This window comes from Oncorhynchus keta, chromosome 14, assembly GCF_023373465.1.
Source record: "Oncorhynchus keta strain PuntledgeMale-10-30-2019 chromosome 14, Oket_V2, whole genome shotgun sequence".
NCBI lineage: Eukaryota > Metazoa > Chordata > Actinopteri > Salmoniformes > Salmonidae > Oncorhynchus > Oncorhynchus keta.
Genome location: NC_068434.1, coordinates 67401754 through 67429415, shown reverse-complemented (window position 1 = coordinate 67429415; position 27662 = coordinate 67401754). Strand labels below are relative to the sequence as shown.

General features: G+C 42.4%; 1 protein-coding gene across 3 annotated transcripts; it reads left to right on the top strand.

The window, feature by feature from the left end:
• On the top strand, positions 1-27650 carry LOC118393836 (aryl hydrocarbon receptor nuclear translocator-like protein 1). 3 transcript variants are annotated; one of them, XM_035786952.1, is made up of 19 exons: positions 1-101; positions 14491-14574; positions 18364-18432; positions 18620-18764; positions 19137-19157; positions 20459-20521; positions 20673-20830; positions 20981-21060; positions 21175-21267; positions 21706-21823; positions 22254-22403; positions 22583-22829; positions 25061-25167; positions 25449-25599; positions 26014-26090; positions 26237-26345; positions 26527-26620; positions 26814-26907; positions 27009-27650. In XM_035786952.1, exons 3-19 carry the CDS (start codon positions 18420-18422, stop codon positions 27164-27166), a joined length of 1878 nt encoding a protein of 625 aa, XP_035642845.1. In that variant the 5' UTR covers positions 1-101; positions 14491-14574; positions 18364-18419; the 3' UTR covers positions 27167-27650. The 3 variants fall into 3 exon arrangements, with proteins under 3 accessions (XP_035642845.1, XP_052318168.1, XP_035642846.1); XM_052462208.1 differs by lacking the exons at positions 1-101; positions 14491-14574; positions 18364-18432 and adding an exon at positions 20073-20131 and having other exon boundaries at positions 18638-18764; XM_035786953.2 differs by lacking the exons at positions 1-101; positions 14491-14574; positions 18364-18432 and adding an exon at positions 20068-20131 and having other exon boundaries at positions 18638-18764.
• The last annotated feature ends 12 nt before the right edge of the window (positions 27651-27662 follow it).

The following is a 27662-nucleotide window of genomic DNA, read 5'->3' as shown; positions in this document are numbered from 1 at the left end:
GGTGCAACGATCATCACAGGAGGAAGAAAGTAGGTCAGTGTATTCCTCCTGCCTATTGTCGTTCCAATCCGCCTCAGTACACATGTGCTGCCTTTCCACACGTAAGTCACATACTTTGTTATATATTATGCAAAAGGACTATATCATGTTTCCTTTATTCAACATTGTGAATTTGGTATACTGTGTGCATTTCTTTACTCGTATTATGGTTTCAATTGGCTGTCTAAAGCCATTCCCGAGGAGGTGCAGTCATCGGTTTACAGTGTAACTTTTAAAGGCACACAGTGGCATGTAATGCCGGGAAAAAATGCGATTTGTAGGTGTCTAACCTAATTTACAAATCTGGAATGACCGTATGTTATTTTATTTGATTGGGAGGCTATTTTTTTCTATTTGTACATTGCGTGATTTGCCTGAACTTCCCTACCACGGCTCGGATTAAACGAGGTCATAGCTGTGTTGCATAAAACATCTAGTGACGGGCGGTTGATTACCTGTTACAATCATTTGCCTTTTATAGGCCTGTATAGTCATCCTTTAATTAACAGCAACAATGTTTCTCCTCTATATGAGCAATGCAATGCGGATGTTGGGCTGATATTGATACAATGTAATGAAAACATACTGCATGGATTCTGTTCTGTTTCAGAAAATATCAAATCAATGTGACAGACACTGACAGATTTCTTGCCGTTTGTAACCGATTATGTTTCATTATTTACCGTTGTCAATAGGCCTATATGCTCGACACATCCTAGTGCAGAATAGTCTAATAAAGGCCAAGTATTTCTTCCAAGCTCCAATGTTAGTGAAAACAAATACTATTTTGTTATAATTTGAGCAAACCCCTCTGCTCATAAAAGTACACCATTAATTGCAGACTGCTGTAAAAAAAGAAAAACGATAACAAACGATATAAGTTGGGCAAGCTATTTATAAAAAGAGTCTCAATATGCTGTCTATTCCTGACGAATAAATGGCTACAGTACACCATGTCCAGGGAATGCACATTCCAATGCTCACTTTTAGAAGGACATTACTCTTCATGCTATTCTTAAAATATGAAACAGCTATTCCTGAAAAAGTCAACAAGTATATCAGTAATGTGACAGTAATGACATAGATGATGCTACAGGGTTTTAATTTGACATAATATGCCATGAAGGTAAATAGAGGTCATTGGGGTCAGAGAAAATTCAATTGTGATTGCGTTGTCTTTACTAACTCCTTGGTGGACAGTAGTAGGCTATAAGACAGGTCTTGTTTTTGTTTTAGGAAATATTTACCTGTCAGTACTGCATATTAACACAGGAAAAGTGGATTCTATTGGCTACTTAATCAAATGTTGGTAATCATCCTTTACTTTAACGAGTTGCAACATGTTGCATTATGTGTGGTGCTTGGTTGTTTCCACTGGAGCTGTGCAACTCGCAGTAGCTTTTATGTTGGCTTCCCAAAATTACACACTCCTTGATTTTTCACTTCTATTCTGAAGTCTCTCTGTCTTTCTTTCTTCATGTTGCCCTCATCCCCAAAGCCAATTTTATGTTTCAAGGGGGGGATTGAAAAGCAAACAAGGCATAGAATTTGAACAAACTCCTACAGTGTATATGACCATAACCTGACCATATCTGCCTGCCCTGCCAGTATGATGCTCCTCTCAGTGTTTTCACTGAGGTTTCTCTGAGCCTACAGTAACTCTCAAAGAACATGCTAAGAAATTCAAGTCAGTCAGAAATATTGTGCAACATGCTTGAAGCCAACAGCAAATTTGCAGAAAGAGCAGGATATGCCGAGGGAGAAGAAAGGAGAAAGACCTTGTATGATGTCGACTACTTGAGGTCAAGGTTCCTCAACTGGTGGCCCGCAGGGTTTTTTATTTGGCCTCCCAAGTTTTCTAAGCATAAAAACATTTCTCCTTTCTTCTCTCTCGGCATATCCTGCTCTTTCTGCAAATTTGCTGTTGAGCCATCCTGCCTTGATGACAGCTTTGCACACTCTTGGCATTATCTCAACCGTCTTCATGAGATAGTCACCTGGAATGCATTCAATTAACAGGCGTGCCTTGTCAAAGGTGAATTTGTGGAATTTCTTTCCTTCTTAATGCGTTTGTGCCAATCAGTTGTGTTGTGACAAGGTAGGGTTGGTATACAGAAGATAGCCCTATTTGGTAAAAGACCAAGTCCATGTTATGGCAAGAACAGCTCAAATAAGCAAAGTGAAACGACAGTCCATCATTACTTTAAGATATGAAGGTCAGTCAATCCAGAAAATTTCAAGCACTTTGAAAGTTTCTTCAAGTGCAGTCGCAAAAACCATCATGCGCTATGATGAAACTGGCTCTCATGAGGACCGCCACAGGAAAAAGGAAGATCCAGAGTTACCTCTGCTGCAGAGGATAAGTTCATTAGTTAACTGCATCTCAGATTGCAGCCCAAATAAATGCTTCACAGACTTCAAGTACCAGACACATCACAACTTCAACTTTTCAGAAGAAAATGGCCTTCATGATCGATTTGCTACAAAGAAACCACCACTAAAGGACACCAATAATAAGAAGATACTTTCTTGGGCCAAATAGACCTTACACACCTCCAGGCTGTGTAAGGGCTATTTGACCAAGAATGAGAGTAATGGAGTGCTGCATCAGATGACTTGGCCTCCACAATCACCCGTCCTCAACCCAATTGAGATGGTTTGGGATGAGTTGGACCGCAGAGTGCAGGAAAAGCAGCTAACAAGTGCTCACCATATTTATGAACTCCTTCAAGACGGTTGGAAAAGCATTCCTCATGAAGCTGGTTGAGAGAATGCAAAGAGTGTGCAAAGCTGTAATCAAGGCAAAGGGTGGCCACTTTGAAGAATCTAAATATAAAATATATTTTGATGTGTTTTGCACTTTTTTGGTTACTACAGTTGAAGTCGGAAGTTTACATACACTTAGGTTGGAGTCATTAAAACCACTCCACGAATTTCTTGTTTAAGTAACTATAGTTTTGGCAAGTCGGTTAGTGCATCTACTTTGTGCATGACACAGGTCATTTTCCCGCAATTGTTTACAGACAGATTCTTTCATTTGTAATTCACAGTATCACAATTCCTGTGGGTCAGAAGTTTACATACGCTAAGTTGACTGTGCCTTTAAGCCTTTAAACAGCTTGGAAAATTCCAGAAAATTATGTCATGGCTTTAGAAGCTTCTGAAAGGCTAATTGACATCATTTCTTTTGTCAATTGGAGGTGTACCTGTGGATGTATTTCAAGGCCTATTTTCAAACTCAGTGTCTCTTTGCTTGACATCATGGGAAAACCCAAAAGAAATTAGCCAAGACCTCAGAAATAAAACTGTAGACCTCCACAAGTCTGGTTCATCCTTGAGAGCAATTTCCAAATGCCTGAAGGTACCACATTCATCTGTACAAACAATAGTACGCAAGTATAAACACCATGGGACCACTCAGCCGCCATACCGCTCAGGAAGGAGGCACGTTCTGTCTACTAGAGATTAATGTACTTTGGTGAGAAAAGTGCAAATCAATCCCAGAACAACGGCAAAGGACCTTGTGAAAATGCTGGAGGAAACCGGTACAAAGGTATTGATAAAAAAAAGCAGAAATATAATAATCACTAACCTTTGATGATCTTCATCAGATGACACTCATAGGACTTCATGTTACACAATTCATGTATGTTTTGTTCGATAAAGTTCATATTTACACGCCCAATTTTCAGTTTTTGATTTGTTAAAAAAGTTTGAAATATCCAATAAATGTCGTTCCACTTCATGATTGTGTCCCACTTGTTGTTGATTCTTCACAAAAAATACAGTTTTATATCTTTATGTTTGAAGCCTGAAATGTGGCAAAAGGTCGCAAAGTTCAAGGGGGCCGAATACTTTCGCAAGGCACTGTATATGTATATGTGTGTACTTATGAAAAGAAACGTCCTCTCACTGTCAACTGCGTTTATTTTCAGCAAGCTTGTGTAAATATTTATATGAACATAACACGGAACCCAAACCGCCATCGTACGCCATTGTGCATACATTTATTTTGTTCCCCCACACCAAACGCGATCACAACACGCAAGTTAAAATTTCAAAAGAAACTCTGAACCAATTATATTAATTTGGGGATAGGCATTAACTAGTTAGCTTGCACTTGCTAGCTAATTTGTCGTATTTAGCTAGCTTGCTGTTGCTAGCTAATTTGTCCTGGGATATAAACATTGAGTTGTTATTTTACCTTTATTTTACCTTTATTTTATCCGGGCTCTTCACTGGCCATGGCAGAACACTGACATTCCTGTCTTGCAGGAAATCACGCACAGAACGAGCAGTATGGCTGGTGGCATTGTCATGCTGGCGTCTTGTGACGGCCGGCCGCCCAACAACCTGCCCGCTTGACCCTATCCCCTCCTCTCTTCTCCAGACCATTTCCGGAGACCTTCTCCCTTACCTCACCTCGCTCATCAACTCATCCCTGACCGCTGGCTACGTCCCTCCCGTCTTCAAGAGAGCGAGAGTTGCACCCCTTCTGAAAAAACCTACACTCGATCCCTCCGATGTCAACAACTACAGACCAGTATCCCTTCTCTCTTTTCTCTCCAAAACTCTTGAGCGTGCCGTCCTTGGCCAGCTCTACCGCTATCTCTCTCAGAATGACCTTCTTGATCCAAATCAGTCAGGTTTCAAGACTAGTCATTCAACTGAGACTGCTCTTCTCTGTATCACGGAGGCGCTCCGCACTGCTAAAGCTAACTCTCTCTCCTCTGCTCTCATCCTTCTAGACCTATCGGCTGCCTTCGATACTGTGAACCATCAGATCCTCCTCTCCACCCTCTCCGAGTTGGGCATCTCCGGCGCGGCCCACGCTTGATTGCGTCCTACCTGACAGGTCGCTCCTACCAGGTGGCGTGGCGAGAATCTGTCTCCTCACCACGCGCTCTCACCACTGGTGTCCCCAGGGCTCTGTTCTAGGCCCTCTCTTATTCTCGCTATACACCAAGTCACTTGGCTCTGTCATAACCTCACATGGTCTCTCCTATCATTGCTATGCAGACGACACACAATTAATCTTCTCCTTTCCCCCTTCTGATGACCAGGTGGCGAATCGCATCTCTGCATGTCTGGCAGACATATCAGTGTGGATGACGGATCACCACCTCAAGCTGAACCTCAGCAAGACGGAGCTCCTCTTCCTCCCGGGGAAGGACTGCCCGTTCCATGATCTCGCCATCACGGTTGACAACTCCATTGTGTCCTCCTCCCAGAGCGCTAAGAACCTTGGCGTGATCCTGGACAACACCCTGACGTTCTCAACTAACATCAAGGCGGTGTCCCGTTCCTGTAGGTTCATGCTCTACAACATCCGCAGAGTACGACCCTGCCTCACACAGGAAGCGGCGCAGGTCCTAATCCAGGCACTTGTCATCTCCCGTCTTGATTACTGCAACTCGCTGTTGGCTGGGCTCCCTGCCTGTGCCATTAAACCCCTACAACTCATCCAGAACGCCGCAGCCCGTCTGGTGTTCAACCTTCCCAAGTTCTCTCACGTCACCCCGCTCCTCCGCTCTCTCCACTGGCTTCCAGTTGAAGCTCGCATCCGCTACAAGACCATGGTGCTCGCCTACGGAGCTGTGAGGGGAACGGCACCTCAGTACCTCCAGGCTCTGATCAGGCCCTACACCCAAACAAGGACACTGCGTTCATCCACCTCTGGCCTGCTCGCCTCCCTACCACTGAGGAAGTACAGTTCCCGCTCAGCCCAGTCAAAACTGTTCGCTGCTCTGGCCCCCAATGGTGGAACAAACTCCCTCACGACGCCAGGACAGCGGAGTCAATCACCACCTTCCGGAGACACCTGAAACCCCACCTCTTCAAGGAATACCTAGGATAGGGTAAGTAAGGGTAAGTAATCCTTCTCACTCTCACCCCCAACAAGATTTAGATGCAAGTGGCTGTTCCACTGGTTGTCATAAGGTGTATGCACCAATTTGTAAGTCGCTCTGGATAAGAGCGTCTGCTAAATGACTTAAATGTAAATGTCATGTCAGGATGAGCCTGCAGGAAGGGTACCACATGAGGGAGGAGGATGTCTTCCCAGTAACGCACTGCATTGAGATTGCCTGCAATGACAGCAAGCTCAGTCCGATGATGCTGTGACACACCGCCCCAGACAATGACGGACCCTCCACCTCCAAATTGATCCCGCTCTAGAGTACAGGCCTCGGTGTAATGCTCATTACTTCTGCGATAAATGCAAATCCGACCATCTCCCCTGGTGAGACAAAACCGTGACTTGTCAGTGAAGAGCACTTTTTGCCAGTCCTGTCTGGTCCAGCAACGGTGGGTTTGTGCCCATAGGCGACGTTGTTGCCGGTGATGTCTGGTGAAGACCTGCCTTACAACAGGCCTACAATCCCTCAGTCCAAATCAAATCAAATCAAATTCATTTATATAGCCCTTCGTACATTAGCTGATATCTCAAAGTGCTGTACAGAAACCCAGTCTAAAACCCCAAACAGCAAGCAATGCAGGTGTAGAAGCACGGTGGTTACTCCCTAGAAAGGCCAAAACCTAGGAAGAAACTGAGAGAGGAACCATGCTATGTGGGGTGGCCAGTCCTCTTCTGGCTGTACCGGGTGGAGATTATAACAGAACATGGCCAAGATGTTCAAATGTTCATAAATGACCAGCATGGTCGAATAATAATAAGGCAGATCAGTTGAAACTGGAGCAGCAGCACGGCCAGCTGGACTGGGGACAGCAAGGAGTCATCATGTCAGGTAGTCCTGGGGCATGGTCCTAGGGCTCAGGTCCTCCGAGAGAGAGAAAGAAAGAGAGAAGGAGAGAATTAGAGAACGCACACTTAGATTCACACAGGACACCGAATAGGACAGGAGAAGTACTCCAGATATAACAAACTGACCCTAGCCCCCCGACACATTAACTACTGCAGCATAAATACTGGAGGCTGAGACAGGAGGGGTCAGGAGACACTGTGGCCCCATCCGAGGACACCCCCGGACAGGGCCAAACAGGAAGGATATAACCCCACCCACTTTGCCAAAGCACAGCCCCCACACCACTAGAGGGATATCTTCAACCACCAACTTACCATCCTGAGACCAGGCTGAGTATAGCCCACAAAGATCTCCGCCATGGCACAAGGGGGGGGCACCAACCCATACAGGATGACCACATCAGTGAATCAACCCACTCAGGTGACACAACCCTTCCAGGGACGGCATGAGAGAGCCCCAGCAAGTCAGTGACTCAGCCCCTGTAATAGGGTTAGAGGCAGAGAATCCCAGTGGAAAGAGGGGAACCGGCCAGGCAGAGACAGCAAGGGCGGTTCGTTGCTCCAGAGCCTTTCCATTCACCTTCCCACTCCTGGGCCAGACTACAATCAATCATATGACCCACTGAAGAGATTAGTCTTCAGGAAAGACTTAAAGGTTGAGACCGAGTTTGCGTCTCTGACATGGGTAGGCAGACCGTTCCATAAAAATGGAGCTCTATAGGAGAAAGCCCTGCCTCCAGCTGTTTGCTTAGAAATTCTAGGGACAATTAGGAGGCATGCGTCTTGTGACCGTAGAGTACGTGTAGGTATGTACGGCAGGACCAAATCAGAGAGATAGGTAGGAGCAAGCCCATGTAATGCTTTGTAGGTTAGCAGTAAAACCTTGAAATCAGCCCTTGCTTTGACAGGAAGCCAGTGTAGAGAGGCTTGCACTGGAGTAATATGATCAAATGTTTTGGTTCTAGTCAGGATTCTCGCAGCCGTATTTAGCACTAACTGAAGTTTATTTAGTGCTTTATCCGGGTAGCCGGAAAGTACAGCATTGCAGTAGTCTAACCTAGAAGTGACAAAAGCATGGATTAATTTTTCTGCATCATTTTTGGACAGAAAGTTTCTGATTTTTGCAATGTTACGTAGATGGAAAAAAGCTGTCCTTGAAATGGTCTTGATATGTTCTTCAAAAGAGAGATCAGGGTCCAGAGTAATGCCGAGGTCCTTCACAGTTTTATTTGAGACGACTGTACAACCATTAAGATTAATTGTCAGATTCAACAGAAGATCTCTTTGTTTCTTGGGACCTAGAACAAGCATCTCTGTTTTGTCCGAGTTTAAAAGTAGAAAGTTTGCAGCCATCCACTTCCTTATGTCTGAAACACATGCTTCTAGCAAGGGCAATTTTGGGGCTTCACCATGTTTCATTGAAATGTACAGCTGTGTGTCATCCGCATAGCAGTGAAAGTTAACATTATGTTTTCGAATAACATCCCCAAGAGGTAAAATATATAGTGAAAACAATAGTGGTCCTAAAATGGAACCTTGAGGAACACCGAAATTTACAGTTGATTTGTCAGAGGACAAACCATTCACAAAGACAAACTGATATCTTTCCGACAGATAAGATCTAAACCAGGCCAGAACTTGTCCGTGTAGACCTATTTGGGTTTCCAATCTCTCCAAAAGAATGTGTTGATCGATGGTATCAAAAGCAGCACTAAGGTCTAGGAGCACGAGGACAGATGCAGAGCCTCGGGCCGATGCCATTAAAATGTCATTTACCACCTTCACAAGTGCCGTCTCAGTGCTATGATGGGGTCTAAAACCAGACTGAAGCATTTCGTATACATCGTTTGTCTTCAGGAAGGCAGTGAGTTGCTGCGCAACAGCCTTTTCTAAAATTTTTGAGAGGAATGGAAGATTCGATTTAGGCCGATAGTTTTTTATATTTTCTGGGTCAAGGTTTGGCTTTTTCAAAAGAGGCTTTATTACTGCCACTTTTAGTGAGTTTGGTACACATCCGGTGGATAGAGAGCCGTTTATTATGTTCAACATAGGAGGGCCAAGCACAGGAAGCAGCTCTTTCAGTAGTTTCGTTGGAATAGGGTCCAGTATGCAGCTTGAAGGTTTAGAGGCCATGATTATTTTCATCATTGTGTCAAGAGATATAGTACTAAAACACTTGAGCGTCTCTCTTGATCCTAGGTCCTGGGAGAGTTGTGCAGACTCAGAACAACTGAGCTTTGAAGGAATACGCAGATTTAAAGAGGAGTCCGTAATTTGCTTTCTAATAATCATAATCTTTTCCTCAAAGAAGTTCATGAATTTATCACTGCTAAAGTGAAAGTCATCCTCTCTTGGGGAATGCTGCTTTTTAGTTAGCTTTGCGACAGTATCAAAAAGGAATTTCAGATTGTTCTTATTTTCCTCAATTAAGTTAGAAAAATAGGATGATCGAGCAGCAGTAAGGGCTCTTCGGTACTGCACGGTACTGTCTTTCCAAGCTAGTCGGAAGACTTCCAGTTTGGTGTGGCGCCATTTCCGTTCCAATTTTCTGGAAGCTTGCTTCAGAGCTCGGGTATTTTCTGTGTACCAGGGAGCTAGTTTCTTATGAGAAATGTTTTTAGTTTTTAGGGGTGCAACTGCATCTAGGATATTGCGCAAGGTTAAATTGAGTTCCTCAGTTAGGTGGTTAACTGATTTTTGTCCTCTGGCGTCCTTGGGTAGACGGAGGGAATCTGGAAGGACATCAAGGAATCTTTGTGTTGTCTGTGAATTTATAGCACGACTTTTGATGTTACTTGGTTGGGGTCTGAGCAGATTATTTGTTGCAATTGCAAACGTAATAAAATGGTGGTCCGATAGTCCAGGATTATGAGGAAAAACATTAAGATCCACAACATTTATTCCATGGAACAAAACTAGGTCCAGCGTATGACTGTGACAGTGAGTGGGTCCAGAGACATGTTGGACAAAACCCACTGAGTCGATGATGGCTCCGAAAGCCTTTTGGAGTGGGTCTGTGGACTTTTCCATGTGAATATTAAAGTCACCAAAGATTAGAATATTATCTGCTATGACTACAAGGTCCGATAGGAATTCAGGGAACTCAATGAGGAATGCTGAAAATAGCCCAGGAGGCCTGTAAACAGTAGCTATACAAAGTGATTGAGTAGGCTGCATAGATTTCATGACTAGAAGCTCAAAAGACGAAAACGTCTTTTTTTTTTGTAAATTGAAATTTTCTATCGTAAATGTTAGCAACACCGCCGCCTTTGCGGGATGCACGGGGGATATGGTCACTAGTGTAGCCAGGAGGTGAGGCTTAAGCCATGTTTCTGTCAAGCCAATCACATCAAGATTATGATCAGTGATTAGTTCATTGACTATAATTGCCTTTGAAGTGAGGGATCTAACATTAAGTTCTCACTATTTTGAGATGTGAGGTATCATGATCTCTTTCAATAATGACAGGAATGGAGGTGGTCTTTATCCTAGTGAGATTGCTAAGGCGAACACAGCTATGTTTAGTTTTGCCCAACCTAGGTCGAGGCACAGACACGGTCTCAATGATGATAGCTGAGCTGACTACACTGACTGTGCTAGTGGCAGACTCCACTATGCTGGCAGGCTGGCTAACAAACAGCCTGCTGCCTGGCCTGCACCCTATTTCATTGTGGAGCTAGAGGAGTTAGAGCCCTGTCTATGTTGGTAGATAAGATGAGAGCACCCCTCCAGGTAGGATGGAGTCCGTCACTCCTCAGCAGGTCAGGCTTGGTCCTGTTTGTGGGTGAGTCCCAGAAAGAGGGCCAATTATCTACAAATTCTATCTTTTGGGAGGGGCAGAAAACAGTTTTCAACCAGCAATTGAGTTGTGAGACTCTGCTGTAGAGCTCATCACTCCCCCTAACTGGGAGGGGGCCAGAGACAATTACTCGATGCCGACACATCTTTCTAGCTGATTTACACGCAGAAGCTATGTTGCGCTTGGTGATCTCTGACTGTTTCATCCTAACATTGTTGGTGCCGATGTGGATAACAATATCTCTATACTCTCTACACTCGCCAGTTTTAGCTTTAGCCAGCACCATCTTCAGATTAGCCTTAACGTCGGTAGCCCTGCCCCCTGGTAAACAGTGTATGATCGCTGGATGATTCGTTTTTCGTCTAATACTGCGGGTAATGGAGTCGCCAATGACTAGAGTTTTCAATTTGTCAGAGCTAATGGTGGGAAGCTTCGGCGTCTCAGACCCCGTAACGGGAGGAGTAGAGACCAGAGAAGACTCGGCCTCTGACTCCGACTCGCTGCTTAATGGGGAAAACTGGTTGAAAGTTTCTGTCGGCTGAATGAGCGACACCAGTTGAGCGTTCCTACAGCATTTCCTTCCAGAAATCGTGAGAAAGTTGTCCGGCTGCGGGGACTGTGCCAGGGGATTTATACTACTATCTGTACTTACTGGTGGCACAGACGCTGTTTCATCCTTTCCTACACTGAAATTACCCTTGCCTAACGATTTCGTCTGAAGCTGGGCTTGTAGCACAGCTATCCTCGCCATAAGGCGAGTACAGCGACTGCAATTAGAAGGCATCATGTTAACCTCTTGCTCCTACCTGACACGCAGGCGTCCCATCTAGACATCTGGAAATGCAAATGCGCTACGCTAAATGCTAATAGTACTAGTTAAAACTCAAACGTTCATTAAAATACACATGCAGGGTATTGAATTAAAGCTACACTCGTTGTGAATCCAGGCAACAAGTCAGATTTTTAAAATGCTCTTCGGCGAAAGCATGAGAAGCTATTATCTGATAGCATGTAACACCCCAAAAGACCCGCAGGGGACGTAAACAAAATAATTAGCATAGTCGTCGCTACACAAACCACACAAATAAAATATAAAACATTCATTACCTTTGACCATCTTCTTTGTTGGCACTCCTAGATGTCCCATAATCACTATTGGGTCTTTTTAAAAATTAAATCGGTCCATATATAGCCTAGATATCGATCTATGAAGACTGTGTGATAAACTAAAAAAAATAGCGTCTTATAACGTAACGTCATTTTTTAAAATTAAAAAAGTCGACGATAAACTTTCACAAAACACTTCGAAATACTTTTGTAATGCAACTTTAGGTATTAGTACACGTTAATAAGCAATCAAATTGATCACGAGGCGATGTATATTCTTTAGCTGTCCGTCTGGAAATAATGTCCGGGTAAATCTCAACCAAAATATCCGGTCGGAGACCTGAACAAATGGCTTGTCTCTTCTTCGTTTGACCAAGAAACAAAGCCTAGGCAAATGACAAGACTGTTGACATCGTGTGGAAGCTGTAGGTATTGCAACCTCAGCCCCATTTATTGTGGTTCGCCTTTATCAATCGGTTGAAGTGGCGGATGGATATATATTTCCATTTTCAGTGATCAGATTTTCCTGCGCTTTTCGATGAAACACACTTTCTGTTATAGTCACAGCCGTGATTTAACCAGTTTTATAAACGTCTGAGTGTTTTCTATCCACACATACTAATCATATGCATATACTATATTCCTGGCATGAGCAGCAGGGCGCTGAAATGTTGCGCGATTTTTAACAGAATGTTCGAAAAAGTAGGGGGTAGGAGTAACAGGTTAATGTTACTACTTAGCTTCGGCTGTTGGAGGTCCTGACGAATCGTTTCCAGATAAAGCGTCCGGAGTGAAAAAGTTGAGGAAAAAAATATATATATATAAACGGTAATTAAAAAGTAAAAACCGTAAAGTTGTCAGGTAGCAAAATAGGTTGGCAACAAAACGCACAGCAACTTGAAAACAAGTCTGCAGCCTCTCTCAGCCTATTGCGGACAGTCTGAGCACTGATGGAGGGATTGTGTGTTCCTGGTGTAACTCGGGCTGTTGTTGTTGCCATCCTGTACCTGTCCCGCAGGTGTTCGGATGTACTGATCCTGTGCAGGTGTTGTTACACGTGGTCTGCCACTGCGTCCGTCCTGTCTTCCTGTAGCGCTGGCTTAGGCGTCTCACAGTGCGGACATAGCAATTTATTGCCCTGGCCACATCTGTAGTCATCATGCCTCCTTGCAGCATGCCTAAGGTACATTCACGCAGATGAACAGGGACCCTGGGCATCTTTCTTTTGGTGTTTTTCAGAGTCAGTAGAAAGGCCTCTTTAGTGTCCTAAGTTTTCATAACTGTGACCTTAATTGTCTACCGTCTGTAAGCTGTTAGTGTCTTAACGGCCGTTCCACAGGTGCATGTTCATTAATTGTTTATGGTTCATTGAACAAGCATGGGAAACAGTGTTTAAACCCTACAATGAAGATCTGTGAAGTTATTTGGATTTTTTACAAAATTCATTACATGCTGTAAAAACACAAGGAAACCATCTCCAAGTGATTTGAATTTAGGAAATATTTTCCCAAGTATTCCCATGCATAATAGAGAGAGACGTGTAAGCAAATGTAAGCAGTTTGATATGATTACATTTATGTCAAATATTATATCTGTTTGGGCTACTTGCAGTGAGATTTGCATTCTACAAATTATTTGTAGCCTAACTATGCCACCAGACCAGCCGCTCAAGAAAAAAATCTGCCGCGCTGAATCTATTTGATGATCCCTGCTTTAGGTGTTAGAGTAAGGCTCATGTCACTTAACCCACCTAACCCAATAATTTGAAGCAATAGGTTTTCTCAACCAATAATAGAGTAATAATACAGAAATAATAATTCACAAAGTCAAAGGATGACACAAGCGTAGTAGGCTAGGTAGAGCAAAAGCTGCCACCTAAAGCCTAGAGCTGACCGGTCTGAAATGTTTTGTTACGCTATTGTGAATGGTTGTCCAGCTGTCTCCTTTGGCCTATCCCTTAGGCACGCACAATACTTGTTAATCTCTGTTGCTGATTTTTTATTTATTTTTTAACCCAAAATGGTCTCATTTTCTTTGTGCGTGTGTTTTGTCCATTCTGCTGACATGCTTGATATTTTCCTCTGGAGTTGTTTATGAGAGTAGCTGAGTGCAGCTATAGGTGTAAACATTCCAAATCAAAAGAAGGCATTGCTGTTATCCTTGTACTCCAATGATGATATGAGCAGGAAGGTTAAAAGTCGAAACAGAAAGTTGTTCTGTTTATGGTGCGGATAAGTGTGCATGTGTCTCACTGACCTATAAATAAGGTGTGTGTGTGTGGAGCCATAAGAGCACATGCTAAAAGGATTGAGAAGTGGTCTCTTTTGTATACATCTCCCCATAGAGCCATGAGATAGTCTGGGAAACATAAACATATATAGGCCTAGCTGTTATGTTCCTAATTACAGGAATCACATCAGGGACTGGGCTGTCTGTTGTCCATAGTATACTGTGTGGCATTCGTAATGTTGTACTTTGTGGAGAACTACTGCAGTATGATTAGTCTTATAGGCATGAGATTTAGCATGGCAGTGATTGCGATCCCATTGCTAATACTATCCTGTTGGGGCTTGGCATAGAGGAGAATCTGTAGCCATCTCCTCTACTCACACACATCTCCAGATCACCTCCCATCTGTTGCCCATCTGAGCTTTCTGAACAAGCCACTTAATCAGAGCACCACTCGCTCTTACATCATAGGCCTAGATGAGTCGCCACTCCCAGCTGGCCAGTGTGTTTTACGCTGTGACCTGACCTCTTGTCCTATCTGATCCCTCTCCAGGTACTGTGCTGGTCGGTGCATCTGTTAGAAAAAGCCCAGCTCTGACATAAGGAGGCCATTCCACTTCCTGCACCACCCATCCAGGTATGTGGACGCACATGGTTCTGTGTGATTTCATAAGAATTGACAGCCGCTCTGAAATGAGTTCACGACCTTCGTTTGAAGTGAATCACCATTGACATTTGTGACGCACAGCTTCTTGCTGTTTCACTTCAAAATGACCACATGAGCAGTTGGCGGGGAGAACAGTTAGGGATGAAGTAAGTTATGAGCACAGTCAGTCAGTCATACATAAGCACAGTCATGTGTGAGGGTGGTTTTCTCACAGCTTTCTGTGTTTCATCAATATTGTTATCTTGCATCTTATTAACTTGAACTGGAGTCTTATTTCTGTTTTTTTTAAACATGTCTTCTAACCATCTATTCCACCAAAGCATTAACGTCTCCTGTCTATCTTTCTAGACTGGCTCTTAGAATGCTCTGTTCTGAGTATAGGAGCCTACTGAGAAACGGACAGCTTGACTTACATAGCGAACATAGGCCATGTCATTACAGGAGCCAAGCCTGAGCTTTCCAGGACGGCACACAATAGAAGGGAATTACAGACAGCCTTACAGCGCTATGATGATGCTGCTGAGTGCACAGAACACTCTGTTTCATCTGAACGTGACAGAACGATGGGATCACGTCAGGGGAGTGGCTTAAATAGGAACGCAACAGTGACATAGCATTAAGAACATTATGAAAGGGTGAAGTTCTTGCACGGCAGACAGTATCATAGTGCTGTGTAAGCTAACCATGCGTATCCAGCTGAGCTGACACACTATGTTCACCCTGACCCTGTTACTGCTTCCTGGTTCTGCTTCTTCCCTGCTTCTTCTCATCTGATCAAAGTTTTTGTTTCCGCACAGCTTAAACATAAACCTTTTTGACTCTTAGATACCACAGAGGTCATGTGCATTAAAACATTAGACATGATCAGAATCCACCTTAGTGATCTTCTAGTGTTGTAACATGGATGGTGTTGAGTGTTACTGAATATGTGAATGCCATGGAGATGGTAAAATGATACAAAAGTATTTTCATTAGACTGATGAGCAGTGGAGTGGTGGCGTGAGGAGAGGTGTGACCTGCATGCTATCAGTGGGTTATGTGTAGTGGGAAAAGTTCCCTAATTGGCAACCATTCAAGAGGTTCCTGCACCATTGTATCCGGGAAACCAGAGATTTGTCACAACTAGCTAAGCTGACTTTAACGCAGGGTTTCCTTTTTCTCCTTTTTTAGTCAGTACGAGTGAGAGATTTTGTGTTTGAGTATACACTGAGCATACCAAACATTATGAACACCTTCCTAATATTGAGATGCACCCCCCTTTTTCCCTCAGAACAGCCTCAGTTTGTTAGGGCATGGACTCTACAAGGTGTCGAAAGCATTCCACCGGGATGCTGGCCTGTGTTGACTCCACCTACTGGCACCTACTACCATACCCCGTTCAAAGGCACTTACATTTTCTGTCTTGCCCATTCACTCTCTGAATGGTAGTGTCTCAATTGTCTCAAGGCTTAAAAATCCTTCTTTAACCTGTCCCCGTCATCTACACTGATTTGAAGTGGAATTAACAAGTGACAATCAATCATAGCTTTCACCTGGTAAGTTAATGTCATGGGAAGAACAGGTGTTCTTAATGTTTTGTACACTGAGTGTAGGTCTTTTAGCCTTCCTTTGGCTTAGGTGACAAAATGAACATTTACAAAAAATGCTTATTCTCAGGAGTACTGTTTTATTCAGCTTACAAAAAAACATGTAAAAAAACCCATTGATGATGAATGGTATAGCAAGTCCTCTTTGCCCGGTGGATTACATGGTCAGCTCGGATGTCTGTTGTGACATATACCAGAGTGAAGGGTCAGGTTGTAGTGTAGTTGTCTATGGTGACGGTGACAATAACAAAGTTCCTTGCTGCAGGCAAGAAATTATGGGGTGTAATTATGGTGTGGTTCGATGTAATTAAACTCTGAAACTGTCACATCAAACGGATAGGGAAAAAGAGCTGGGGAAAAATAGGCCATTGGAGAATCTAATTACAGTGAAAAGACTTTCAGGCACAGTGGAGCAGAGCATTAGTTCTGGTCTGATTACAGGAGCAGGGCAAGCCACAGTGACCTGAGGTGGCTGGGCTTTTTAAGGTATTTTTGTGCAACCTGGTCTGTGAGCATTTCGTAATTATTCTGTATGTAAACCCGAGACATTCCATTTAGTATGAAATGTTAAGTTTCATATGGTATGTATTAATTTATGAATGTCCATTACTCATTCGTATGATATGTTACGAATGACAATTTTGTATTATATTTTACAAATTTGCGAGATGTACAATATGTTACGAATTTGCAAAACAACAATACAATATTGTAATGAAACAGCAGAGAGCAGGACTCGAACCTTCGACCTTCTAGCCCCGACGGCTATCGACTTTGCCGCAAAAGCGTGCTCGTGCGGCAGAGTCGATTTCCGCGCTTATAAACCCAGGGTCGTTACACTATGTTACGAATTTGCAAAACGCATGATATGTTACATATTCTAGCAAGTTGGCTAACTTTAGCTAGGCTAGGGGTTCGGGTTAAAGTTAGGGTTACATTTAGGAGATTAAGTTAAATGGTTAGGGTTAGCTAACATACTAACTAGTTGCAAAGTAGCTAAACAGTAGTAAGTAGTTGAAAATTAGCTTATTAGCTAAAATTGACCGTGATGAGATTCGAACTCGCAGCCATTGGGTTGCTAGATGTTCGCGATATACTTTTGTTTTTACCTTAAGTAACCATCTGTTTTATGTATCCATACCAAACGTAACATATCATACTAATTTGAGTGTGCCGGATTACATTTACTGTAAACCTGAAAGTGCTAGTAGCATTGTTAATAGGTTATTTACAAAGCCTAGGAAACATGCAATCTGTGAGGGTAGGGCTAGGTGATATGACCAAAATAGTCAATTTCTTTAAACGGTATGGCGGTATTTGATAGTATTCTATTGTTCTGAATAATAAAGGTTGAAAATAGGTTTTATAAGTAGTGGATGACCCTAGGATGGCAAAAAATATCTATATTTTAATTGGTTTAAATGGACTTTCTCATCTATCGAGGCAAATTGACCAGGATTACAATGTTTTGTAATTTGAGGACGTTGCGTGGGAAACTACCAGGAGCGCTAAGTGATGGGTTAGCAGAGGAGACTAATTTAATCTATCTAAGTGAGGTTAGGAAAAGGCCATATTAAATATTATAAAAGGCCATACTGGTTGGATTATATAAACAGTGATCAATGCAGATATGGGTTCTTTAGGAAATGTGACCCCTCCTGACAATCTGTCTTCCTCTGTAACATTGGCATTGTTTTATCTAAATTAGCCTTTATATTAAGGACTAATCTCACTAAATCATGTCTCTGACTGACACCTAGGTTTATGTAACATATGCTGCATTATGTTATGAACACTATTCCAAAGCATCCGTTTTTAGTAATCCAAGGTTTTCATTCACAACAAAATAAATTCTATCATTCTTCTTGTTCATTTTAGCTGGAGGTCAAGTGAATGATGCTTCTCAAAGATTCTCTTGATTGTTGCCTAAGGGAGAGAGAGAGAGGCTTGAGACTCTGCTATAGCTTTCACCTTATGTAAGACCATAGAGAAATCAATCGGTCCTCTTACATCCTCTTTACCGAATGGACCATCTACGGTATACATCAGCACCACGTTCAGGTCATACGGCAGCTGGTCCGGTTCAGAGGGCTTTGTTATATGATGCTGATGTGGTTTCCTCATGCCTTGTATATAAAGAGGATGTCTGACTCTTCACTGACTTGCCTTTCAGATCTGGGTCACTGCTGGAAAGAAACTGAGTGAGATGTTTTGAGGATAACTGGCCTTATGAATATTTGTGGTGAGTATCACACCATCTTTAAAACAGCCACAGTTTATTTCACTTTTTGATAAATTGTCTTTGTCTAGGAATTGAGATTTGAATATCTTGTGTTCTTTCATTGAAGTCGCTTTCACGTCAACTGACCTTTTTGTTGTGTCTTATGGATAATAATAAGTGCTGAAATCAGTGTGTTTTCTCTCTATAGATGATCTAATGGCAGACCAAAGAATGGACATTTCCTCCACGATGAACGAGTTCATGTCTCCCGGCTCCACTGATCTAATCAGCTCGATCGGCACACCCGGCATGGACTACACACGCAAGAGAAAAAGCAGCACCACAGACTACCAGTAAGCCTGACATCAAAACTGTTGATAGACTTTGTCCTACTTGCCACCTGAAGATAGTACATGTGCCAATCATCTTTATTATATTAATGTCACGTTAGTTCTGGTTTAGTGAGATCACATTTTTCTGTTTGTCATTTATGCCATTTTTTTGACAGATGTGTATGTTTGCATGGCAGCTTTTTGATTAACTATATGGAAATATTTTCTTACTATGTGTCAAAGGTTTCCACTTAAAGTTGACAAGATAACTACCTACCTAGAAATGAACAACCAATTAGGAACAAATGGTAGCATAACCTTGATTTAGATTAGATCAGAATAATCAGTGTACTTAATTTGAATTGTAATATACAAACTTCCTTGCTTTCACAGAATTGATGGATTTTCTTTTGAGTAAGTATCAAATGAAATTATGAATGTTAAAGTACATTGTAGTAAAGGAGCCAATCCCGTGTCTGATTAGTTGGCCCTGTGGGATCCTTGTTTGGTCAGGATTGGCTTCTTCTTTGATCAAACTACACAAACTGTTCTAGCATTTACCCCTAGAATGAGAGTTTAGACACTAATGTATTCCTCATCCCTAATTTAGGTCAATCAAAAGGAATGCACTATGGTGATCAGTACCCTGAGAGTGACTGGTCAGTTAGTATGTACACTATAGATCGCTGTGAATATGGGAGAGCCAGTCATGCAATAGTGTAGATTTGAATAGCTAGAATTAGGATAAATATCAAAGCATGAAGGGGTGCTGCAGTAACAATCTTGAAGCACCAAGAATGTATTAAGTTGTGTTAAAAAATGTATTTGCTGGTATTTAGTTTGATCGGGGTTTAATTTAATAGAGAGGGCACCCTGATTTGATGTATGATGGATGGTACATTATATTGTTGTCTGTAGCTCATTCACTAAAGGCACAGATTTGTTTTTACTTCACTTTGTGAGACTTAAGACAACAACTCTGTGTGAATACCTATGGGTCAATTTTGTAGAGCCAATCATATTTGAAATAACCTTTATTTGAGACTGTTGAATGCTATTATATAGTATGGAGTTGACAAGTCTTGAAGTGGCACAGGATATGTGCCACCATTCTAGGGGTGGCAGGTAGCCTAGTGGTTAGAGTGTTGATAGATCAAATCCCTAAGCTGACACAGTAAAAATCTGTTGTTTTGCCCCTGAACAAGGCAGTTAACCCGCTGTTCCTAGGCAGCCATTGTAAATAAGAATTTGTTCTTAACTGACTTGCCTAATTAAATAAAGGTTAAATAAAAAATGTCATGGCTTAATTTCTTGTTTGTGAAAGGACAGTAAGGCTGAGTGGGATGACAGAGTAGGAGTTCAGCTGTGAACAATATCAGAGGCACAAGGTATTTCACCTGAATCTACACTAAGAAAGATCTCAAAGAAACCAGGTTCATAATTTTGTAGGAACATTTCTAATAACTATTCATATAGATTCTACCAAAGATGGTAAGAAAATATTTGAATGGCTTGCATTAGTAATGTTGATGTTTCATGTCAAGTAAAGGCTCTCCATGTTTTTTTAATTATACAAATTTCAAACGACTTCTCACTTTAGTCATTTGCTTTATTCATAATTACATTGCATACTGTAACATCATTATTTAATATTTGTTGTAAAATAATTGTTTTACTATATTTCGTTGTACTAATGTTATTGCTCCTCCTCAAAGGGATAGCATGGACACAGACAATGATAGACTTGGTGATCATCAAGGCCGGATTAAAAATGCCAGGTAACCAAATGTTTCTATCTCCCATAGGATGACATAAAAATCGATGGAATAAAAATGAGAGATTAGTCATGTTTCTGTAAATACAGGCAGACTATGGATGTGTTGATTCGTTTGTCTGTGTTAAATGCTCTTTGTATTGTTTGGATGGTAGAGAGGCCCACAGTCAGATTGAGAAGAGACGCAGGGACAAGATGAACAGCTTCATAGACGAGCTGGCCGCACTAGTGCCTACATGCAACGCTATGTCCCGTAAACTGGACAAACTAACAGTCCTGCGCATGGCTGTCCAGCACATGAAGACCTTAAGAGGTGAGACGAGAAGGATTTTAATAGGACTACTGCCAGAACAGTACAGTGATGACAACCACCACCATGCAGCTTATCAATAAAGTACATCAGAGAAATACAAATTACATATTAATTAATTAGCCTTACATATTAGCCTTTTCTGACTCACAGGTGCCGCTAACCCCTACACTGAAGCTAACTACAAACCAGCCTTCCTGTCAGACGACGAACTGAAGCACTTAATACTGAGGGTGGGTGTCCTTACCTCCATAGACTGTATGTTGTCCTCCGAGTGCATTTCACAATAAGTATGCATGTGTGACTCAGTATTTCTCTTTCTCTCTCTCGTCTCTCCCTCTCCACAGGCATCTGATGGTTTTCTGTTTGTTGTTGGCTGCGATCGAGGGAAGATACTGTTTGTTTCCGAGTCAGTCTACAAAATCCTAAACTACAGCCAAGTACGTCCTTTCCAATATGTTGCAGTTTTTTCTCCATTAAATGGTGATACTGTAGTCATTTTTACCCTCATAAGCTACCCTGATGACATGAATATAACATTTATTCATTCGTTTTGATGATTGTAGACCCCCTGTAACCTGGTATTACTTTACAGAAATGTACATTTTAGAGACATTTACTTTACAGATGTTTACATTTTAGTCGTTTAGCAGACACTCTAATCCAGAGTCTTAAGATGAATGCACTAAGACAACTACATATCAGTCAGTACATTTTTCCACAATAAAGTAGCTATCAGCAGTCTGTGCTCGTCAGAAAAAGTCAAGTACAAGTGCTAGTTCACAAAAGGCAAGGGTGTTAGTTATTTTGTATTTTTTTATGGGCCTCATTTATGTAACGTGGTCTTATCTTACGGCACTCTCTCCCTCTCTGTGCAGAATGACCTGATTGGTCAGAGCCTGTTTGATTACCTGCATCCTAAAGACATTGCCAAAGTCAAGGAGCAGCTGTCCTCGTCGGACACGGCGCCACGGGAGCGCCTCATCGATTCCAAAAGTAATGCACCCTGGCCTCTAGTTAACAGCCTTTCTCTAAGTGCCCAGGGGGTGGAGAACAAGGAAATCAGGGACACCGTGTCTGATAGAGTAGAAAAGCAGACTGTAATCATCAGCCTGCTGTCCCCTACACAGCTAGCACAGTGACACTCAATGTATCCCCCTGTACTGTGTGTTCCTCATTATTTAAATGTACGAAGCTAAATGTAGGGTAGTGCTATTTTTATATCAAGACACGCTGGGTTTAGGGTAAATATAAACAGTCAAACCATTTATGTAAATTCAGCAATTTTTTTGTAATAGCAAAAATATATATATTGTAGCTTTATTTGCCAGAGTACGACTTGATACAGTATATATTAAGGATCATGGGTGATACTGTTCCTGTCGTTGCAGCATAGGTTAAATGCTATTTTGTGTCTTGTCCTCAGCTGGCCTCCCAGTAAAGACAGACATCACCCCCGGCCCATCCAGACTTTGCTCTGGAGCCAGGCGATCCTTCTTCTGCAGGATGAAGTGCAATCGGCCCCTCATCAAAATGGAGGACAAGGACTTTCCTTCCACCTGCTCCAAGAAGAAAGGTACTTTAGCCTCCTGTCTTTTCCTTACGTAACTTACTCAAGGGTGTTTTTTAATCTCCTGTGATTAATTTGAGTTAACAGTTCATTTGGTTTCATACCAATATATTACTTACTCATTGATGTCAGTGATAGCTCCAGAGTAGAACTAGTTGATGATGATCCAACCACTGTATCCGCAGCTGACCGTAAGAGCTTCTGCACAATACACAGTACTGGCTACCTGAAGAGCTGGCCACCCACCAAGATGGGTCTAGATGATGACAATGAACCAGACAACGAGGGCTGCAACCTCAGTTGCCTGGTGGCCATTGGACAGCTGCATCCCCACATTGTCCCTCAGCCAATGAACAATGAGATCCGTGTCAAACCCACTGAGTATGTCTCTCGTCATGCCATCGACGGGAAGTTTGTCTTTGTTGATCAGAGGTGAGAGATGTTTTATGGCATGCATGCAGACATACAAACATGTAGCAAAGGATGTGCCAGTTGGCCCGTGCACAGTGATGTTCTGACACCTGGCTGGACCTCGTGGGTAGTCCAGAGCTGGATTTACTGCAGAGTGACAGCTTATGTGTGAGTGAGGTTTTTGTCAATGTCCAAATATAGCATCAGCAAAATATTCCAGATGGAGGTGTAATGGAGGCCGAGAGGGCAGACAGGATTCAGAGTAGATATGTTGACAACAAATACTCCACTGCCCCCTGACAAAACAATCCCATAACCTCACCACGTCACTAATACTGTTTGGCACACTGGGAATTTCTAGATAATGTCACAGGGTGCTATGTGATTGTCATAGGGCTGGGCAATATGAACAAAATATCATATCACAATATTATTATTTTAAACTGTATTTGACAGTATTTTATGTTTTTGAATAATAAAAGTTCTAAATGTTTTCTGAGTAATAACCCTAGGGTGGCAACGCATAAATTATAAGTGATTTCAAATGGGCTTTATCCCTTTTTACTGTTCAATACAAACAAAAGTGATTTTCAGCATTTATCCATTTCTGCTTTTCCTGCACTTGTATTATCATTTCCACACTGTGCCACGCAGCATGATATCTAAGCCGAGCTAATTGAACCATTGAAATCATGGAAATATAATGATTATTCTAATTCTATAGTTGGTATATAGTGGGCAGCACCTTGGATACATTGTTGTTTGACATGACAACAGTGAGGAATTATCGATAGGGTGAGAACCAAAGTTTTCATCACTGTTTCTAGGTGACTCTAATTAGGTGTTACATGACATGTTTTCATGCTTCATGTAGCTAGCTAGCCAACATATTCTTTACCATCCCACTGCTACTGTTCTAGATGACTGTTGGGAATATACTAGTAGACAAGGCAGTGGTTTTGGTTGGGCATTTGGAAAGCTTGCTGATTAGTGGTTTGAGTGAGTTGGAGGTTGGCTCTTCTGTGGTGATAGGGGATGTTTCTCCATGGGTTCTCCCATAGCCTGTTGTTGATCTAAACTTGGTAGAAAAAAAGGAATGATTGGTCAGAAGTCAAGGATATAGGGAAACTAGTTCACAATTACATTGGTAGAAGTTTTTATGCATTTTTACCGCTTTTCACAGGTGGATCCAAGGACCCTGCTCCTGTGCGCCCACCCAGATAGTGGGCGCACAGGAGCAGGCATTTACGTTCCTGAATTTAATGTGCAGATATGTAGATGACTACATATACTCAGTTTAACAGTTGACGTAGAACCTGTCAGGATTATAGTATGCTCAAATTTCCTGTCTGTATATCATCTGGCAAATGTAATAGGAGTAACCTACTATTGGAGGTATTAATGTTATTATGGAGAATTGAGAGACTGGTTGTAGTAGTTCAACTCCGGTGTGGAAGGGAATGAAATTGTAGACCAGTTAGCCAAAAGAGTTGGTGAGGGAAAGATTGAGGTGTAAGGCCATTGAGGTTGGACTGGGTTTGGAAGGGATTTTGGGGACGGGGGAGGGTCTATTAGAATTTAGTAGGGCTCTTTTATATTTTCTCAGAAGTACTGAGTTAGTACGTTTGCTCTGACTTATTACATTTAGCTAGCTAGCCAGCTAACTATCGATAATCATTAACGGCTAACACAAATTATTTGAGAAACACCTTGCTAAGAAAAGACCAACTAGCAAACAGTAGTTTGCAGACAGTAAGATACACAAACGAATAGAGTAATTATAGAACGCTCGTGGAAAGTAGCATGTCACCAACACTGACTTTGCGGAGTGAACAGCAAGAAAGTTCTTGTGACTCTATGGTCGAGCAATTGCTCTCTTCTTGAGTGACGGGGCAGGGCTTGGTGTGGTTAGCAGCATGACTCAAGAAGCAAACTATAAAAACAGACATTACACCCGCCAGAGTTGCGTATTACATTTAACAAACCAAACATTGAAATACCGTTATAGAAGTTAAAGTAAAAACTGAAACCGGTCCGTACATCAATACCGGTATATAGTCAAATAGGGTATACTGCCCAGCCCTGCATTGTCATGGCATTGATTATGATCAAACATGCAAAGCAGGGAGGAGAATATTATTTTATTTGTATACAATAAAAAAAGATGTGGTCTAGACTTAACCTTAAAAATGTCCTAAATACCACTGGCCTGCATTGATAGGACTTGTGCTTAATACTGTTCTCTTTTGTAGGGCCACTGCCATTTTGGCTTATCTACCCCAAGAGTTGCTGGGTACATCGTTTTATGAATACTTTCATCAAGATGACATAGGGCACCTTGCGGAATGTCATAGACAAGGTATGTATCAGATTGAACAAGGACACCAATATAACACCAAAGAGCAAAGTTTTAGACTCGGCGATACATCCCTGAGTCTCAGGCCTTACGTGAATAATTTTGTAATGTCTGGTCATTTTGTCATATAAAATGTATTGCGCTAAGCTTGTCACATAGCGAGTAGACCCTGATATGAATTAATATAGAACCTGGCAGGCTACCATTTGGTATGTCACAGAGGCCAAGTGTGCAGATATCATGCCTTATTGAGCTCACCCCCTGGCTGCCACCTCTGTTCTTAGTGCTCCAGATGAGGGAGAAGATCAATACAAACTGCTACAAGTTCAAAATAAAAGACGGCTCCTTTATCACGCTGAGGAGTCGCTGGTTCAGTTTTATGAACCCTTGGACCAAAGAGGTGGAGTACATTGTCTCCACCAACACTGTTGTCTGGTAAGTAGCTACACCTGTTTCTGCTAGGACTTTCTTCCGCAGTCCTCATTTAACTAGTCAATGCATAATATTACACTGTATTCATTATATTAGGGTCATAGCCTAATAAAGTTGGATAATGAATGTAAGATTTCAAACAGCTGATTACATTTACAATGCCTACTGTGTCAAAGTTGTTTTATCACCACCACTATTGTTTCAACATGAAATCAATGTCCAACTCATATAGCTGTCTGGCTTGCCTCAGAAAACAAAGCATGTATTATTGGAACTCTTGCATATTTATTACTGTGTCTTTCTAGAGCTGTTGGGCTATCTATGCAATAGATGTTAATAAGCTGCCCAATGAGGTGTGAAGTCACGAGCATGCTCAGTGATGACGCTCACTCTCTCTTCTCTCTCCCTCTGTCTCAGTGTGCCTGAAGGATCTGATGGCATCTATCCTCAGCTCGCCGCCTCCCCCCAGAGCATGGATAGTGTACTCACAGATGGTAAGCCTGCCCTCACCCGCTTGGATGAAGCGTGACTGTACTTTGATGAGTTGACATACATTTTCTTTGTGCCTGGCATGACTGTGACTAAGTAATTGTTTGATTTTTCCAAAATGTGACTGAGCTTTTGCGTTTGTTGGTTGCAGGAACTGGCAAGCGGGCCCTTCAGACCGTGCCTGGCATCCCCGGCGGCACAAGGGCAGGGGCGGGAAAGATCGGCCGGATAATCGCAGAAGAGGTGATGGAGATCCAGAGGTGAGAGGAACCATGTGGATTGTGTTATGATTGTCTTGTCAAACATAAATTGGCATGTCTGTATGGTCATAACCATACCATGGTCATCGACCCCCAGTGCATAATGAAAATATCTGTGTGTGACAAACTGTATGGGGCTGTGTCCTGCTGTTTTTACCCTGTGTTTTCTTTACTCTTCCAGGATAAGAGGCTCCTCTCCCTCCAGCTGTGGCTCCAGTCCTCATAACTTCACCAGCACTCCACCCCCAGACATGTCGTCCCCAGGGGGAAAGAAGGTAAGAGCTCCGACCTGTCCTTCCCATTCTCTTCCACTTCAACCCCTCCCAACTGGGAGGAAGTCTGCTAATCAATCCACTGCTCATCCATGTGAAGTCAGTAATGAGCACATCTGGTGGATATTTTTAATGTCTGTTGGTGGCTCATACTTCAGGATGCAATGGTGATTCCTGAATGTCAATTCTCTCACAGATACAGAACAGTGGAACCACAGAACATCCCTCGGCAGGGCTGATACCGGGACCAGACTCCGTAGGCTATCCGTACTCCAATAACTCCAATCTAAGTATGCATTTTCCCCCGCTATGAAATCTAATCTTGATTACAGTTAATGAAACTATCCACATAAAATCTTCGATATTTAACCCTTGTCCTTACCCTGTTTAGGCGATAACTCTCACATTGGCATTGACATCATGGATGAGCCAGGTTCCAGCAGCCCGAGTAATGACGAGGCAGCCATGGCTGTGATCATGAGCCTTCTGGAGGCAGACGCAGGGTTGGGAGGCCCAGTGGACTTCAGTGACCTGCCCTGGCCACTGTGAGGACTGTCAGGCAAGGCCTCCTAAATGGGCTGAACATGGTAGAGTAAGGGCTGGGTGTTACAGTATTCACATTGTGTCAGTTTGTGACCAGTACCAGAGAGCCATATCAACAGGGCTAATGTGACTGTAGCCTCACAGTAAGGCAGGCGGGCCCTGAAAAGGAAGGAATACTAGGCCTGGGATCAGCCATGATGTACAGTCCACCTCAGTGCGGTTGGGGAAAGGTGAAACTGCCTCATTACCCCTGTAGTATTATTGTACCAGTTATCCGGGTTTTTCTATGTCCATTCATCCTCACAGGCATTGAACCCAGCTCTTTTATAATGGCATTGTTTGTGTTTTTACACTACAAAAAAACATGTCAATATTTCTAAAGAAAATTGTATCATACTTGTTTATTCTAATTTTCTCTAAATATGTATATGTACAAGTGTATTGTATCAGTAGTGAATTATTAAAAAAATTAAACTTCCTCTATTGCTTATTTCCATTTTCA

Bases quoted from the DNA above. Each gene is read 5' to 3' on its own strand.
- LOC118393836 (XM_035786952.1), top strand. The intron at 20,522-20,672 runs GTAACCAAATGT...TTTGGATGGTAG, and splicing joins GGCCGGATTAAAAATGCCAG to AGAGGCCCACAGTCAGATTG. The intron at 21,824-22,253 runs GTAATGCACCCT...TCTTGTCCTCAG, and splicing joins GCGCCTCATCGATTCCAAAA to CTGGCCTCCCAGTAAAGACA.